This window comes from Marmota flaviventris, chromosome 19, assembly GCF_047511675.1.
Source record: "Marmota flaviventris isolate mMarFla1 chromosome 19, mMarFla1.hap1, whole genome shotgun sequence".
In the NCBI taxonomy this organism is placed as follows: domain Eukaryota; kingdom Metazoa; phylum Chordata; class Mammalia; order Rodentia; family Sciuridae; genus Marmota; species Marmota flaviventris.
The window spans coordinates 26,973,066-26,988,589 of record NC_092516.1 but is presented as its reverse complement, the minus strand read 5'-3'; the positions used below and the strand labels follow the sequence as shown (position 1 = coordinate 26,988,589).

Genomic DNA, 15,524 nt, shown 5'->3' with positions numbered 1-15,524 from the left:
AAGACCAGGAGCGCCTAGGGCAGGGGCCAATGCACAGCTGCCCCTCCTGGGGGTGGACTTTGTGCCTAGGAAGAGGATGTCCTGAAGGTGGATGAGGTGACCACATGGTGGAGGCCCCAAAGCCGCTGAGCCACAGGCTTAAAATGGCAACTTGTGTGTATGTCTATTATCCAACATTAGGATGAACTACAGAATCACCAACAGTCGCATCTGCAGTTTCCGTCACCCCAGCCACCCAGTCCCCATCTGAACCGCGGCCAGTCTGCCCCCGGCCTCCCTGCCTCTTGGCCCCTGGACGTCCTTCACCCAAACTTCCCGTGGCTTCACATCACACCCAGAGCTTGGCGATCGGCCACCATGCACCTCCCGAGCCTGTCCTGACCACTTCCCTCGCTCTTCTGCAGCTGGCTGACCTTCTCCATGTCCTTCCCAGCTCAGGCCTTGGGTGGCCGTCCCCTGCTCCCCAATGGTGGCCTAGCTGCCCCTCCCCTGAGCCTGTCCCTGCCTCTCCTGGGTCACACACACACACACAGAGCTGGATCACTGTCCCCTTCCCACACAGAAGCCAAGATCTGGGAGGGCCTCGCTGTCCTCTGAAGTGCTGCAGGACCGTCCCTGCAGGGGCCTGGCCAGGGCAGCGGAGCCCGGGACGGGAGCAGGGGCCAGTCCTGCTCGGCGCCCGTTGAGCACTTCTGGCCCTCTGGGAACAGCACCCACGAGCTCGCTCTGCAGGTGTCAAATAAGCCCTCAGCCAATCCCGAGGGTCCCCACTCCAGATCCTTAACTGGTCACATCTGTGAAGTGCCTGTGGCCATGGGACCTGGAGACAAGCACCTGGTGGTTATTTCTGGGGCCACAGGTCAGTCCACCGAAGGCTGCTTCTAAGGCTTTACATTTGGTTTCAGGGGATTAAAGATGACGGGTGTGGGTGGGGGTGTGGGGGTGTGTGTGTGTGAGAGAGAGAGTGTGCACATGTGTGTGCACACACCCGTGGACATGGGAGTTCCACATTTGGTGTTTTGTCAACTGACCCACTGATGTCCCTAATGGAGAAGGAAAGTGTATGTACATACATTAAAGTCAACATTTTCATTCTGTTTTCTGAACTCAGGATCTAGTCCAGGCCACACTTCCTGTCTGGCCGTCCCCTCTCTCCAGCCCCCTGGGACCCGGGTAGCTCTCTTCTCTCCGTCCGTCCTGCAGACCCCAGGACTCTGTGGGACGCCCCTCGGTCGGGCTGGTCAGAGGTCTCCTGGTCAGGTCCCTGATGCTGCAGGAACCACGGCAGTGCTCTCCCTTTAGGTGCACCAGCTCAGGAGGCAGCTGGTGTCCCTGTCCCTCTGTCCCAGCACTGCAGACCTCTGACCCCTGCCTAGGTGGTGGCCTTCAGGTTTCTCCACTGTGAGCTCCTGACTCTGCCTTTTAAATCAGTGCGTCTGTCAGACGTGGAGGTTTGTAAATTCCTCATCCAATTTTAACCACCCAGGCAAAGTTATGTCGTATTTATTTATTTTGTAATACTGGGGATTGAACCCGGGGCGCTCTGCCACTGAGACACACCCCCAGCCCTCTTTATTTCTTATTTTGAGACAGGGTCCCCCTAAATTGCTGAGGTTGGCCTTAAACTTGTGATTCTCCTGCCTTAGCCTCCCAAGTCACTGGGATGACAGGTGTGTGCCTCGGCACTTGGCATCAATTTTGCTCTGAATTTAGACAAGAAAAATATTTTTCAAAAGGTAACAAAGAAGCCTGGTATGGTGGCACACACCTGTGGTCCCAGGGTTCAGCAGGCTGAGGCAGGAGATTGTGAGTTCAAATCCAGCCTCAGCAACTTAGTGAGGTACTTTGCATCTCACCGAGACACCGTCTCTAAATAAAACATTAAAGAAAGGGTGGGGATGTGGCTCAGTAGTTAAGAATCCCTGGGTTCAATCCTCAGAACCAAAACACACAAAAAAACCGGCAACGAAAGTACCTTCACTACATCTCCCGTCCAGAAAGCCCACATGTACACGATCACACCCACGTTCACAAATCACAATCTGACAGCCTGCTGCCCTCTGCGGAGAACAGCCTTTCTCACACAAAATGTAAACCCTAGGGTCAGAATTCCATCTTCAGAAGTTGGCTGGATTATACTTTTCAGCAAAAGAGATACAAACAGGTTAACATCAAAAGTGTCACGGGCCGGGCAGTGGTGCACAACTGTGATACCAGCATTTGGGGAGGCTGAGGCAGGAGGATCGCGAGTTCAAAGCCAGCCTCAGCAACAGCAAAGTGCTAAGCAGCTCAATGAGACCCTGTCTCTAAATAAGATACAAAATAGGGCTGGGATGAGGCTCAGTAGCTGAGTGCCCCTGAGTTCAATCCTTGGTACCCCCCTGCAAAAATAAATAAGTGACAGGAAAGTGCCCCTCAATTCTGTGTCAATAAGGACCCACTAAGGGACGTGGCAGAAACACAGACCACCTCACCATGGACTCGAGGGCAGACACGAGGAAGGTCACCACCATCCTGTTCTCCGAAGACTCCTCATCTTCAACGGGCAGGGTGGACATCGCTACCTGGGCCATGATCCCTGTGCAAAAGAAGCAATGTGGACGTGAGTGACAGAAACCGGGGTCTCAGCACACTTCAGAGCCGTGAGGCGGCCACCAAGGTGGCCCAAACCTTCCTTCTGCACTGAGGAGCTCACCCTTGAAGATGCAGAGAGCCTGGCTGAGACCCTGAATGGGAAGGCTCCTAGGGAGCACCTGATACCTGTTCCAGGGACAGCATTTTTCTTCTATGATTCTTTAATTGTTCAGAGAGAGATTTTTCTAGCCTTTTATCAGCAGATACAACTTTGTCATCATTGTGCATTTTTCCAGATAAACTAGTTAAACTAGTTCTGAAATCTGTTAACCACCTGTATTAGGCCGTTTCCTGTTACTATAACAAAATAACAAAATATATCCATATTTCATTTTTTTAAAAAAGAGGTCTATTTAGTTCATATTTTTTGAGGTTGAAAGTCCACGATCAGGTGGCCCCATCGCTTCAGTCTCTGGTGAGGGCCTCATGGCGGATGGTAACCACAATGGTGGGAGCATAAGCAGAAGGATCAAGTGGGGAGACAGGAAGTGGGAACCAGGGAGAGGCTGGCCTTGCTCCTTTAATAACCACCTGTTTCTTAGGAACCAAGTGAGTTCCTGAGAACACAATGGGAGTCCTCCTGAGGGCAGCGCCCTGCAGACCTCCCATCTCCACTACAGCCCCCTTCTAGGGTCTCACCACCACGGGCAGCCGGCCTCCAGCGGGGGCGTCTTGGGGACGAGGCACATCCTACTCAGCACAGGTGCAGGCTGCTGAGCTGCCTTTGCCAGATACCTGTCCCTGCTGGGCGGCTGGAGAGGCAGCTGGCTCTTCTCAAGGATTTTTGATGGGGTTTAATTTTCTGTCTGTTTCCGGTGCTGGAAGGAAGCCAGGCCTTGGGCATGCTGAGCACGCGCCCCCCAAAGAGCCACACCCCAGCCTCTCTTGGACTGGTGTCACTGACAGAAGCGCCCCTAGAGTTCACCTGCAGGGTGACTCGGACACTTTTCAGGCTCCCTGAAACCTCGACACATACTTGGCTGGTGGCCTTGCAGGTCCTGGGCTGCTAGACGCCACAGCCTGACCACCAGTTGTTGCCGGTGTGAGCCTGCTTCCACAGCGGCCCCAGAGCCAGCCCTGCTGCCACTGACCCGGCCGGGTCTCCCACTCCTCATCCGGGAAGGGTGTCAGGAGCCGCGGCGGTCATATGGGGTGTCCTGGAGGCCCTGAGGACAGAGACCATCAAGGGAATGGCATGTCCCAGGCCCCACCAACCCTGCCCCAGAGTCAGCTGTGCCTGAGGCTGAAGGTGGGAACCGCCCACAGGGTGGACACACCCATTTCTCCTTGCCTCTGCAGGTGACCGTGGCTAAACAGCTGCGTGGTGGGGTACCTGTCGAACTCTGGACAACTCTTTCCATAAAGTCTCAGCAAAGTCTTCCTCTGAGACACAGAGGGAAGCTGTTTGATGACACCTGCTGGCAGCAGAAGAAGGACCCCACTTTCTGCTAATGATATCACAGTGATCCCTAAGAGGACTGTGGCTGGGCTCAGTGTAAGAGCACTTCCCAGCAGGTGCAAGGCCCTGGGTTCCAACCCCAGCAAGGAAGCAACATATAGTCACTGTGGCACAAGCTCATTCCAGTGTCTCAGGAGGCCGAGGCAGGAGGCTCTCAAGTTGGAGGCCAATCTCAACAACTTAGTGAGATCCTCAACAGTTCAGTGAGATCCTATCTCAAAAATTAAAAAGGACTGAGGGTGCTGCTCAGTGGAAAAGTGCCCCTGGTTCCAATATCCAGTAGCAAAAATAAAAATCCTTGAAAGAAAGAGAGAGAGAGAAAAGCAGAGGGCTAGGGGTGTGGCTCAGTGGTAGAGGTCTTGCCTGGCACGCACCAGGCCCTGGGTTCCAACCCCAGTACCACAAAACAAACCATGCAAGGTGGCACACACCTGCAGGCCCAGCACTGAGAAGCCAAGGCAGGAGGACTGCAAGTTCAAGTTCAAGACCAGTTTGGGCAACTTGGTGAGATCCTGTCTCAAAAATAAAATAAAAAAGGGCTGGGTCACTTTGTCAGTGAAAAAAGTACCCCAGGTTCAATCCCAGCAGGGCAATAAATAAATAAGTAACAAGTGTGCTCTAATCCCTGGGGTTTACTGCAGCCTTAGCATAGCCACAAGTGGAGGGAAGCCCATCTCTTCTGTTCTGATGAGGCACACGCCAGGCCTGACAGAGCTCGGAGACAATGACATGATTGAAGGGAGCTAATGCCCGTCCCAAGAACATTCTCCCAAGAAACAGTCCCCACATTCTAATCAGGCTTAAGACTGCAGGGAATGAGTCTGTACTCCAGCATAAAATCTGGAGGCTACGGTGGTGACCTCCTTTCCTATCACCTTTAAGGTACCAGTGCGTTTATTTAGATCACAGATTTTATATAGTAATTAACTTCTGCTTTTTTAAAAATATTTTTTAGTTGTTGATGGATCTTTATTTGATGTATATGTATGTGGTGCTGAGAATCGAACCCAGTGCCTCTTGCATACTAGGCAAGCGCTCTACCACTGAGCCCCAGCCCAACTTCTGCTCTTCTAAAACTGGAAATGTAAACTAAAACTAAATAAAAATAAAAATAAACAGAACCCAAACTCGCCAGCCGCCTGGACGTCCCAGCTGTCCCAGGACTCCCTCCTCCTCTGTGCGATACTTCACTGGAGCAAAGCAAACCTCCAGAACAGGGTCAGCCCTCCGCAGCCTGGGGGTCAAATCCGGAGGGCCGCCTGGTTCTGTGAATAAAATGTCACTGGAACACGGCCACACTCCTTTGCCTCTTGTTCACGGCTGCCTTCCTGCAGCCATGTGTCAAGGACCCCACGACCCGAGGTCAAAAGTACTGACAGTTCACACAAACTGAGTTTGTCACTTACACCTGGAAGGTCATCTGCTCCATCTAGTAAATCTCTGAGATCTTGAAAGAGAGGCCTGGTTGAGTCTTTAACATTTATTTCAATGTTTTCTTTTCCAAAGCTCCAGTCTTCGGGTTTCTGAGGGCTTGGTTTTAGCTACCAAGTTCTGGAGGTGCTTCTCCCACTCAGCTCAGGTCTACAGGGAATGAAGCTACAAACTCAAGTGCACCTGTTCACCACTCGATTAAAATGTACCAAGCACCGGCTGGGTGACAACTTACACTGGGGGCACAAAGGGGACTCAAGACACAAAGGAGGATAGAATCCAACTCCTGTGCTCTCGAGCGAAGCAGGCTGCATACCCAGGGCAGAATCACAGGCAAGAGGCAAGAGAGAGCGGGACACCTCGTCCAGGGCACATGGGGACAGTGAGCAACTGTGGGGGGTGAGGGAAATGAAGGCACCTTCCAAGCTCTGCAGCCCGGGGAGGAGGGAAGGGACTGTGCAGGCTGAGGCCCTGGGCTCAGGGCAGCAGACCTCAGGGGCTAAGCAACACACAGGAAGGGCAGGGCAGGGTGCAGCTCAGCAGGGGAGTGCTTGCTGGGCCTGTGCAAGGCCCTGGGTTCAATCCCAGCACTTGGGGGAAAAAAATCAGGAAGGCAGGAAGAACCAGGATGCACTCTGAATTGTTTATCACTGCAAATCACCACCAAGAAAAAAGGAAAAAGTCTGCTAGAGTCATTCAGCTGCAGCTGTAAGCTGTCTCCAACTGGCCAATTTCCAATTTCATACCCAGACATCTGTTTAACTTTAAAATTATCAGCACAAAAATAAAACATTTTTTTTTCTTAAAACACACAAAGGTCGACTCACATGCTTTTATAGAATGGCTATTATCAAAAAGACAAAAATAGCCAGGCTTGTAATCTCAGCTACTTGGGAGGCTGAGGCAGTACTGAAAGTTGGAGGTCAGCTTGGGCAAAGGAGGAAGAAGCGCTTCCAAAATAAAATTACAAAGAAATGGCTGGGAGTGGCGCTCAGTGGTGGAGCGTTTGCTTAGCACGTGTGAGGCACTGGGTTCCACTCCAGGACACACATACGTTTTAAAGAAGAAAAATGTACAATGCTGGTAGGAATTCCAAAAGAGGGGAACTCATACACTGTTGGTGGGATTGTGAAGTAGTACAGCCACTGTGGGAAACAGTATGGAGGCTCCCCCCAAATCTGGAAACAGAAACCCGGTATGGTCCATATGCTCCAGCAATCCTACTGCTGGGTGCACATCCGAAAGATCAGAATCTGCACTTGCATTGCAATTCTACAGCACCGCTGGCAATAAATGGAATAAGGAACCCTTCCAGATGTGGAACAGGAGATGGTGGATAAAGGAAATGGGGCACATATACACACTGGAATATTATTCAGTCATGAGGAAGGACATTCCGTCACTTGCAGCAGCATGGATGGAATTGGAAGACTACGTTAAGTGAAATGGGCCAGGCACGGAAAGGAATGTTCTTAGATTTCACAGTAGACAGCAGAGGCTGGCTAGAGTGTGGGAGGAGGGACAGAGGGACGGCCAACAGTACAGGAGGATGTAAGGAATAACTTCCAATGTTCTGTAGCACAGAAGCTTAATTACAGTTGACAACAGTTGTGTATTTTAAAACAGCAGAGAATCCCGAATGTTCCTAATACAGAAAAGACAAGTACTTGGGGTGATGTCAATCACCCTGATCTGGTCATCACCACACTCTGCAGACACGTATGAAAAGATCACACTGTACCCCTAAAAAAATACAATTATGCATCAATTAAAAACAGGGCTGGGGATACAGCGCAGCTGGTAGAGCGCCTGCCCCGCAGGCACAGGCCCTGGTTCCATCCCCAGCACCACAAAACAAACAAAACGAACACAAAGGACTAACAGCTTGGGCTGGAGCGGACAACACAGCCCCGGAGGCTTCTGTCCCCCCGGAACGCGAAGCCGGAACCGCGACGGGTCGCACTCCTGGCTTGAGCCTTTCCCTCCCCGGGTCGGCCCAGGCTCGCCGCCGTCAATCAGCTCCCCGGTCGCCCGGCGCGCAGCAGACCCAGACAAAACCACCCGGGAGAGCGTGACGCCGGGGGGCGGAGCCCGAGCGACAACGGCGGCCCCGCCTCCCCATCCGGTCAATCAGGCGCGTCGTCACGCAGCGCAGGCGCCCCACGTACGCCAGGCGGAGCGTGACCTCGCGCGCACCGCGGCCTGGCGAGTCTCTACCCCCACCCCCCGCCCTCTCCCAGCCAATCAGAGGAGAGAGGGCCGCGCGCTGCGTGCGTGCGTGCGTGCGTGCGTGCGGCCGCGTCCCCGCCGCAGGGCTCCCGCCCCACCCCCACTCCCGGCCTTCCCGCGGGGATGGGGTTCGGGGCGCGCCCGGTGGCCGGGGCGGCCGAAGGCTCGCGCCCGCCGTGCGCCGGCCTCCCCCGCCTTCGGGAGCGGGACTGAGGCGGGCGCGCGCTCCGCGGCGGCGGCGAGGCCGGATACGCACCTGGGGACGCGGGCTGCGCGCTGCCGCGGAGTCCGGGACCGGGGGCAGCGGCCGGAGGGCGTGCGGGCGGCGGCCCTGGCTCGCGCTGCTGTGCGCGTCCGTCCCCTTCCCCGCGCCCCTTTTTGTTTGCGTCCGGAGGCGGCCTTGCGCGCGTGTCCGCAGCGCCCCAAGTGGGCGGCGCCGCTTCCGGTGCTCGCGTCCCGCCAGCTGCCCGACTGCGCTGCCTGGCGCCCGGCCGCAAGCCCCGAGGAAGGCCGCCGATGGTCGGTCTCGGCCCGGGCGTGCCCGCCAGTCCTCGGCCGCCCGCCAGGCCCCTCCGCTCGACGTCGCAGTCGCGGCGTTCGGATTAGGTTGCGGTCCCCGAGGGTCGGCGGGCCGTTTACTCGTTGCCTAGATGTAACGTCGCGCCTCGTTGACACTTTCAGGAAACCTCACGTTGCGGGCACAGCTGAACGGAACTGTCCCCCCCAAACGAGAGATGGGGTCTTGTGCGGCTCAGGTGGCCTCAAGCCATCCTCCCGCCGCAGCCTGCCGAGGGGCCAGGACCGCAAGCGTCCCCCCAGGCCGTGCGACGACGCTCCTCCTGTCCTCGTCCCTGGCGGCAGCTGCCCAGGTCCACGTGCACGTGCTAAGGTGCATGTTTCTTTTGCAAAGAGACAGGGGCTCCCGCGTTGCTAGCATTTCTTTCTAGTGGCTGTCGAGGATTTATTTACTAGCAGATGCCCTCCCCCCCCCCCCAAAAAAAAAAGTTATTTCAAAGCAAAGACAACAACCCAGCAGTTTGTCGGGAAGGTGTCTGCTCTTTATGCATTTTAACAAGAGCTGTTTGCAAAGCTTTTATTAGTTACAGTCCATCCTGATTCACAGCTGTTCCCTGAAGTCCCGGGACCCTTTCTCCTAGAGATCTGGGCGTCAGATCTGGATGGGGCCTTTCTGTGAACCTGCTAATACATGTGTTTGTGGGTTTCTACGGAAGGACTCTAGTCGATGTGCATTGTTGACCCTGAACTTAGAGCCCAAAGCACTGTAATTCATGCCACATCCAGTCCATCTCTTTCAACGTAGGCGGTAGGCCACATCGCAGCAAAGCCCTGAAATCTCTCTCTCTGTCACACACAGACACACGCAAGAAAAGTATGTGGGAAAATGCAACATTAACTAGACCAAGAAGCAAATCTTGTTTGTAGTTTAGAGGAAGACAGAACCTCGCCTCGTGTGACCTCTGCTGCGCACCTGCAAGGCGAGCACCTCACCCCTGGGCAGGTCTGCGAATGCCTGGGGAAGCACCAATAAACTGTAGGCAAATCCATCAATGAAGAATTCAGGAATAATGAGGATTAACTGTATTGCCAAAAATTATGAGAGGACAAAACTCTTTATTTCTCTACTTAGACCTGGACGTGATGGCCTAATCTGCCTTAAAATCTACACGATAACCCATTCATTAAAAAGAAAAAAAAAAAAAACATGTTTTCTGAGTAGTTTGAATCTCTAATTGGTGCCAGGAAGGTAGTGTGTGCCCACGACCTCAAGTTCCTGTCTTTCTCATGAGCTCACTCGAGTTAATCCCCATCACTTGAATAACGGTCTCCCAGGGTCACGAGGGCCACCTATTGTAAATCCTGTAGTCTGAGTCTTCTGTGAGTCACTTTGTCTGTTGTGTAACCCATTGCTCCATCCTCTCTGGAACGCTTGTGGCTTTCTTTCTTTTCTTTTTTTTTGGTGCCTCGTTGCCGCCTCCTCCAGAGGGAGAGATGCTGTGTGCTCACGTGGAGAAGGGATGGAGGTGCAGAAAATGGGGTGACTCCCTCCATCAAGACCCTGTAGAAGGACATTTGCATTGGTCCATTTTCTGTTGTGCCGGTCAGCTCCTCATCACTCTGACCAAAATACCTGATAAGAGCAACTTAAATGGAGAAAAGTTTATTTGGCTCATGGTTTCGGAGGTTTAGTCCCCAGCTCTCCGGTGACTCTGGGCAGAACTCGTGGGGGAAGGGTGTTATGGGGGAGTGGGAGTGCTGCTGGCCTCGTGGCAGCCGGAAGCAGAGAGACAGGAGGGGGCTGCAGGGAAGATGCACCCCTCCTGGGCAGCCCCCGAGACCTTCCCCTCCAGCACCCCACCTGCCTACAGTTACTGCGGTCAATCCATTAAAACTAGGATGGGTGGTCAGGCCACAGCTCTCAGTCCAGTGACTTTACCTCTGAACACTTGGGCATTAACAGAGGAGCTCTGGGGAGATGCCTCCTGTCCAAACCATCACATGTGCGTGGAGTAATTTACAAAGAAAAAGGTTATTTTGACTCATATTTATGGTCCAAGGAGAGGGCTCACATCTGGGAATGGCTTTCTTTCTTTTTTTTGTATCAGGACTGCACTCAGGGGTCTCGACCACTGAGCCACATCCCCAGCCCTATTTTTTGTATTTTATTAGAGACAGGGTCTCACTGAGTTGTTTGGCACCTGGATGTTGCTGAGGCTGGCTTTGAACTCTTGATCCTCCTGCCTCAGCCTCCCGAGCTGCTGGAGTTACAGGTGTGGGCCACCATGCCCAGCTGGGGATGGCTTTCTTAATGGCAGAGTCCCAAGGTGGAGCAGATCATCCTGTTTCAAGAGACACAGCTCATGAATGTCTCTCTTCTAGTCTCTCTCCCTCTTCTTAGAAAGCCACCAGTATTTAGTCAAGGGGCTCCACCCTAGTGACATCATCTAGCCCTCCCCAAAGCCCCACCTCAGATCAAGTTTCCTCTTTTTTTTTTTTTTTTTTTGGTAACAGGGATTGAATTCAGGGGCTCTCTACCACTGAGCCACATTCCCAGCCCTTTTTTAATATTTTATTTAGAGTCAGAGTCTCCCTGAGTTGCTTAGGACCTTGCTAAGTTGCTGAGACTAATCTTGAACTGTGATCCTCCTGCCTCAGCCTCCCGAGTCCCTGGGATTACAGGTGTGTGCCACCGTGCCTGGCAACCACTGCTATTTTTAATGAGCGCAAATGGTTTTTAAATAACAAAATAAAACATTTGTCTAAAAAAAGTATTGTTGATTTGATTTTACCTCATTATATAAGTTTTTAAAACTTTTCATAAAGTACATATTTATATCAATATGTATGTAACTAATGTATGTTTTTTCATGCTCACAAATTTCACTCATATGGATATGTAATCAAAATAATTTGGAGACCACTGCCCTGAAAAGTTGGGATCTCAAAAAGTATGTTCTCAACAGTGCACAGTATCATCCACACGCAGAGGGCTGGCTCCGTTCAGTGACAGAAGCCAGCGGTAATGCTAGAGAGTACCACCTTCATGGATAGGAAGACTTGCCATTGTAAATGTCACTTCTCCTCATTGATTTCTCTGAATTAGCTCACTAATTTAATGCAGTTTCAATCAAAATCCCAGTGGGATTTTTTATGCTGCCTGACAAGGCAATTTTTAAAATTTATATAGCAGTAAATGTTATGAATCACAAAGTCAATTTTGTAAAAAGAACAGGGAAGAAAAGCAAAGAGAATTGATTGAACAAAAATCAGAGCAGATCGTGAAGCCACCACAGGTGAGACATTGTCACAGCAGAGCAAGAACAGGGCAGGAGAAGCAAGGAGCTTTCAGAAACCGACCCGCGAATTTATGGAAATTTATCATATGTTCTAAAAAGAGTTTTCTAAAAACAACATTTCCAATCCTCAGATAATGTCCATGCTAGCCAAAAAATTATTTAAGGATAATCAGCAATTTCTCTGGAAAAAAAATACCTATAAATATGTAGTCTGGCTTCAACCACTCAAAAATCAACTTAAATATAAAACCTAAAGAGTTAATATAAAATGAATATAAAACAAAAAGAAAAGAGTTACATTAAATGTTTTACATTGTATAAAACACTATACCTTGGGTAAAGATAGTCTTCCTAAACAAGGCAGAATACAGAAGTTCCTTGTGCTCCACATGTGTAATAAGAATTGTAATGCCTTCCGCTGTCATATGTAAATTAAAAAACAAACAAACAAAAAAACCCAGAAGTTTCAATAGATATGATTAGTAAAACAGGCTACATCAAAATAAATTTTTTTGCAGGGGGGTTACTGGAGATTGAACTACTCAGGGGCCCTCGATCACTGAGCCACATCCCCAACCCTATTTTGTATTTTATATAGAGACAGGGTCTCACTGAGTTGCTTAGCACCTCGTCATTGCTGAGGCTGGCTTTGAACTTGCAATCCTCCTGCCTCAGCCTCCTGAGCCACTAGGATTATAGGCGTGTGCCACCGTGCCCTGCAAATCTTATTGTATTGATGTATTTCATGTAAAACAAATTGAAGGCATCTATAAAGAATTTCCAACACTAACCTTTTCTGTGAACCTGAATTATTATTTATTCACATCAACCCAAGAGATGTCCTCACAGAGATGCACAGGGAATCATGTTCAAGCACATTCACTGTGAGGCTGGGGCTGCAGCTCTGCGGCAGAGGCTTGCCTGGCATGCACAAGGTCCTGGGTTCAATGCCAGCACAGAAAAAACAAAAACAAAACAAAACAAAACTGCTGTATTGTACATTTATCATAAATTCAGACAACCTTTTTTTTTTTTTTGGTATCTGGGGTTGAATTCAGGGGCATTCAACCACTGAGTCACATCCCCAGCCCTATTTTTTGTATTTTATTTAGAGACAGGGTCTCACTAAATTGCTTAGTGCCTCACTGTTGCTGAGTCTGGCTTTGAACTTCTGATCCTCCGAGACACTGGGATTACAGGGTGTGCCTTAGTGCCCGGCTCCTCAGACAACCTCTGGAATTATCAATAAATATGTAGCCTGGCCTCACACCACTCATACACAAACCAAATGTTCACCAAAAGAATGGCTAAATGAGACGTGGTTAGCTCAGGGCTAAGGGTGCAGCTCAGTCCTAAAGTGCGTGCCTCGCATGTGCAAGACCCTGGGTTCCCCAGTACCCCTCGCCCCCCAAAAAAGTGGTTAATTTACATTAATGTGCAACAATGTGAGAGCTGGGGACAGGTCCAAAGGAACAGTTAGGGAAATGTCTCCAAGTTAATTTGGGGTTAAAAGAAACTGCAATATGGGATACATATTAGAACATTTTCTTTAAACACACGACAAAAATAATATTTTTTTCATGGTAATGCATATGTGGAGTTACATGGGTAAAGGGGCTTTTGGTCTTATCCATATTTTTTTTTTAAACAAAGGAACTGTTAATTTATCAGTGGTATAATTAAAGTTAATGAATAAAAAGTAAAACATGGGGCTGGGGATACAGCTCAGTTGGTAGAGTGCTTGCCTCGAATGTACAAGGCCCTGGGTTCAATCCCCAGCACAAAAAAAAAAAAAAAAAAAAAAGTAAACCATGAAAACACGTAAGGCTAATTAAGTTCCCTCTTTGGGAGACTAAAGAATTTCAACTGCCTCAAAATATCAGACAGCCAGACAGAGTGGTAGGAGCCTTTGGTCCCAGCTGCTTGGGAGGCTGAGGCAGGAGGATTCCTTGAGGCCAGGAGCTGGAGACCAGCCTTGGGCAACATCAGGAGACCCTGTCTCAACAAAGCAAAGCAAAACAGACCACAAATACAAATAAAATAAATTAAACAAATAGAAAACGTACAAGAAAAAGTCCCTTCGGTGAAGGAGGTGAAATCTAGCTTGGGTGACATTAGCAGACATTTGGAAAGCTGATGTTTTGCTGTGGAATCAACTTTGCCAAGCAAAAATTTAGACAAAGATGGAAGTCCCTGCCCCCATAGAGCGTCTACAAAGCCAACAAGAGTTTTAAATTTATTTATTTATTTAGACGTACCCGGGATCAACCGACTAGGTTTGAATAGTAAATATAAAACCCCGGCTGTGACTACCAATCTCAACTGGCCCCAGACTTTTGATCCTTCCCACCAACAGGAGCCACAGAATCCACGGGCACACACTGCCACCTGGTGGCTGGGGCTCACATTGCAGTTTGTCCTTTGGTCCCCAAATCTTATTAAACCAAGGCTTTCTTGTTTGGATATTCCTTAAAAGCAAAATATTTTAGAAATTTGGAAGTCTTACCTAGGGCTGTTGATTTCTAAATTTGACAAAGATTTTTCAAAAAGCTTACTATTTGCCATAATTTCCAGTTTTGTGAAGGAACAGACATTTAAGACCAAATGAATCAGAAAAATCATAAGCACAGACAAAAGGACAGTCCTGCTCCCAAAGGACCATGAAGAATTGCCCAGGCATGGCGGTGCCGCCTGTAATCCCAGCACCTCGGGAGGCTGAGGCAGGAGGATCACAAGTTGGAGACCAGCCTCAGTAACTTAGTGAGACCCTAGCTGGGTGTGGTGGTGCCTGAAATCCCAGCAGCTCGGGAGGCTGAGGCAGGAGGATCACAGTTCAAAGCCAGCCTCAGCAACAGTGAGGCGCTAAGCAACTCAGTGAGACCCTGTCTCTAAATAAAATACAAAATAGGGCTGAGGACGGGGCTCAGTGGTCCAGTGTCCCTGAAATCAATCCCTGGTACCAAAAAAACAAAAACAAAAACACAACCCCAAACAAACTTACTGAGGCCCTAAGCAACTTAGTGAGACCCTGCTTCAAAAATTAGAAGGAGTGGGGATGTGCCTCAGTGGATAAGTGCCCCTGAGCCCCGCGGTCAATACCCGGTACCAAAAAAATCACAGGTTGGGGGGCTCTGCGGGAGAGGCTCGCCTGGTGTGTGGGGGGCCCTGGGTTCCAACATACACTTAATAAACATGTATGTTCCATAGCCATGTTCACGTCTCCCTTATCCACATGTCCCAGAGCCAGGGACCAGGTCCTGCCAACAGTCTTGAGAGGTGGGTCACGTTCTGAGAAAGGCTTGATTCTGTTGTGGTGGCACCAAAGCAGGTACTTGGATAAAGCCAGAGCCACAGCCCGCTGTGCTCCAAAAGGGCTTTCAGCTCCCTTACCCTCTAATGGGACTTCTGTCGCAGAAGAGACTTTTTTTTTTTTGCTACGGGTGACTGAACCCAGGGGTGCTTAACTACGGAGCTGCATCCCCAGTCTTTTTAAAAATGTTTTGAGACAGGTCCTCTCTAAGTTGCTGAGGCTGACCTTGAACTTGCCATCCTCCTGCCTCGGCCTCCAGAGTCCCTGGGATCACAGGCGCGCGCCACTGCGCCTGGCTCGGCTGAGCTTTCTATCTTGCATTAACAGTGAAAACCGTGACGCTTGTCCCCGCTGGCTTGTCACCTGAGGTCTGAGCCCCACTGAGGTGGCTCAGGCTTCACAGGAGGGGTACAAGGAGCATCCCCGCACAGGGGAATCCTTTGAACTGGCCTTGGGAGCACAGCGACCCTGGGTGAATTCCAGGACCAGCAACAGGCAGAAAGCGAGATAAGGGCTGGGCGCGGTGGCGCAGCGCGCACCCGGACCCGCCGGCCTCCAGTCCCGGCCTCCAGGCTGCGCCGCCGCGGCCCGCGCAGTCGGTGCAGTCTTTCAGCCTCTCATTTTAAAGGTGAGAGCCTGAGAAGAG

At 50.6% G+C, this 15,524-nt stretch overlaps 1 protein-coding gene across 5 annotated transcripts in view; it reads right to left on the bottom strand.

Moving 5' to 3' along the window:
- Positions 1–8,101, bottom strand: part of LOC114102985 (general transcription factor II-I repeat domain-containing protein 2B-like) — a 31,597-nt gene extending 23,496 nt beyond the window's left edge. For 4 of the 5 annotated variants that reach the window (XM_071605347.1, XM_027948501.3, XM_027948502.3 and 1 more), the window contains exons 1-2: positions 8,010–8,101; positions 2,475–2,578 (exon numbers count right to left, since the gene is read on the bottom strand). In XM_071605347.1, the coding sequence (XP_071461448.1) occupies positions 2,475–2,573 (99 nt within the window). In that variant the 5' untranslated portion in view covers positions 2,574–2,578; positions 8,010–8,101. Of the gene's footprint in view, positions 1–2,474; positions 2,579–8,009 lie in introns of those variants that run through there. The other variant, XM_027948505.3, reaches the window with a different exon arrangement.
- Positions 8,102–15,524: the final 7,423 nt, after the last annotated feature.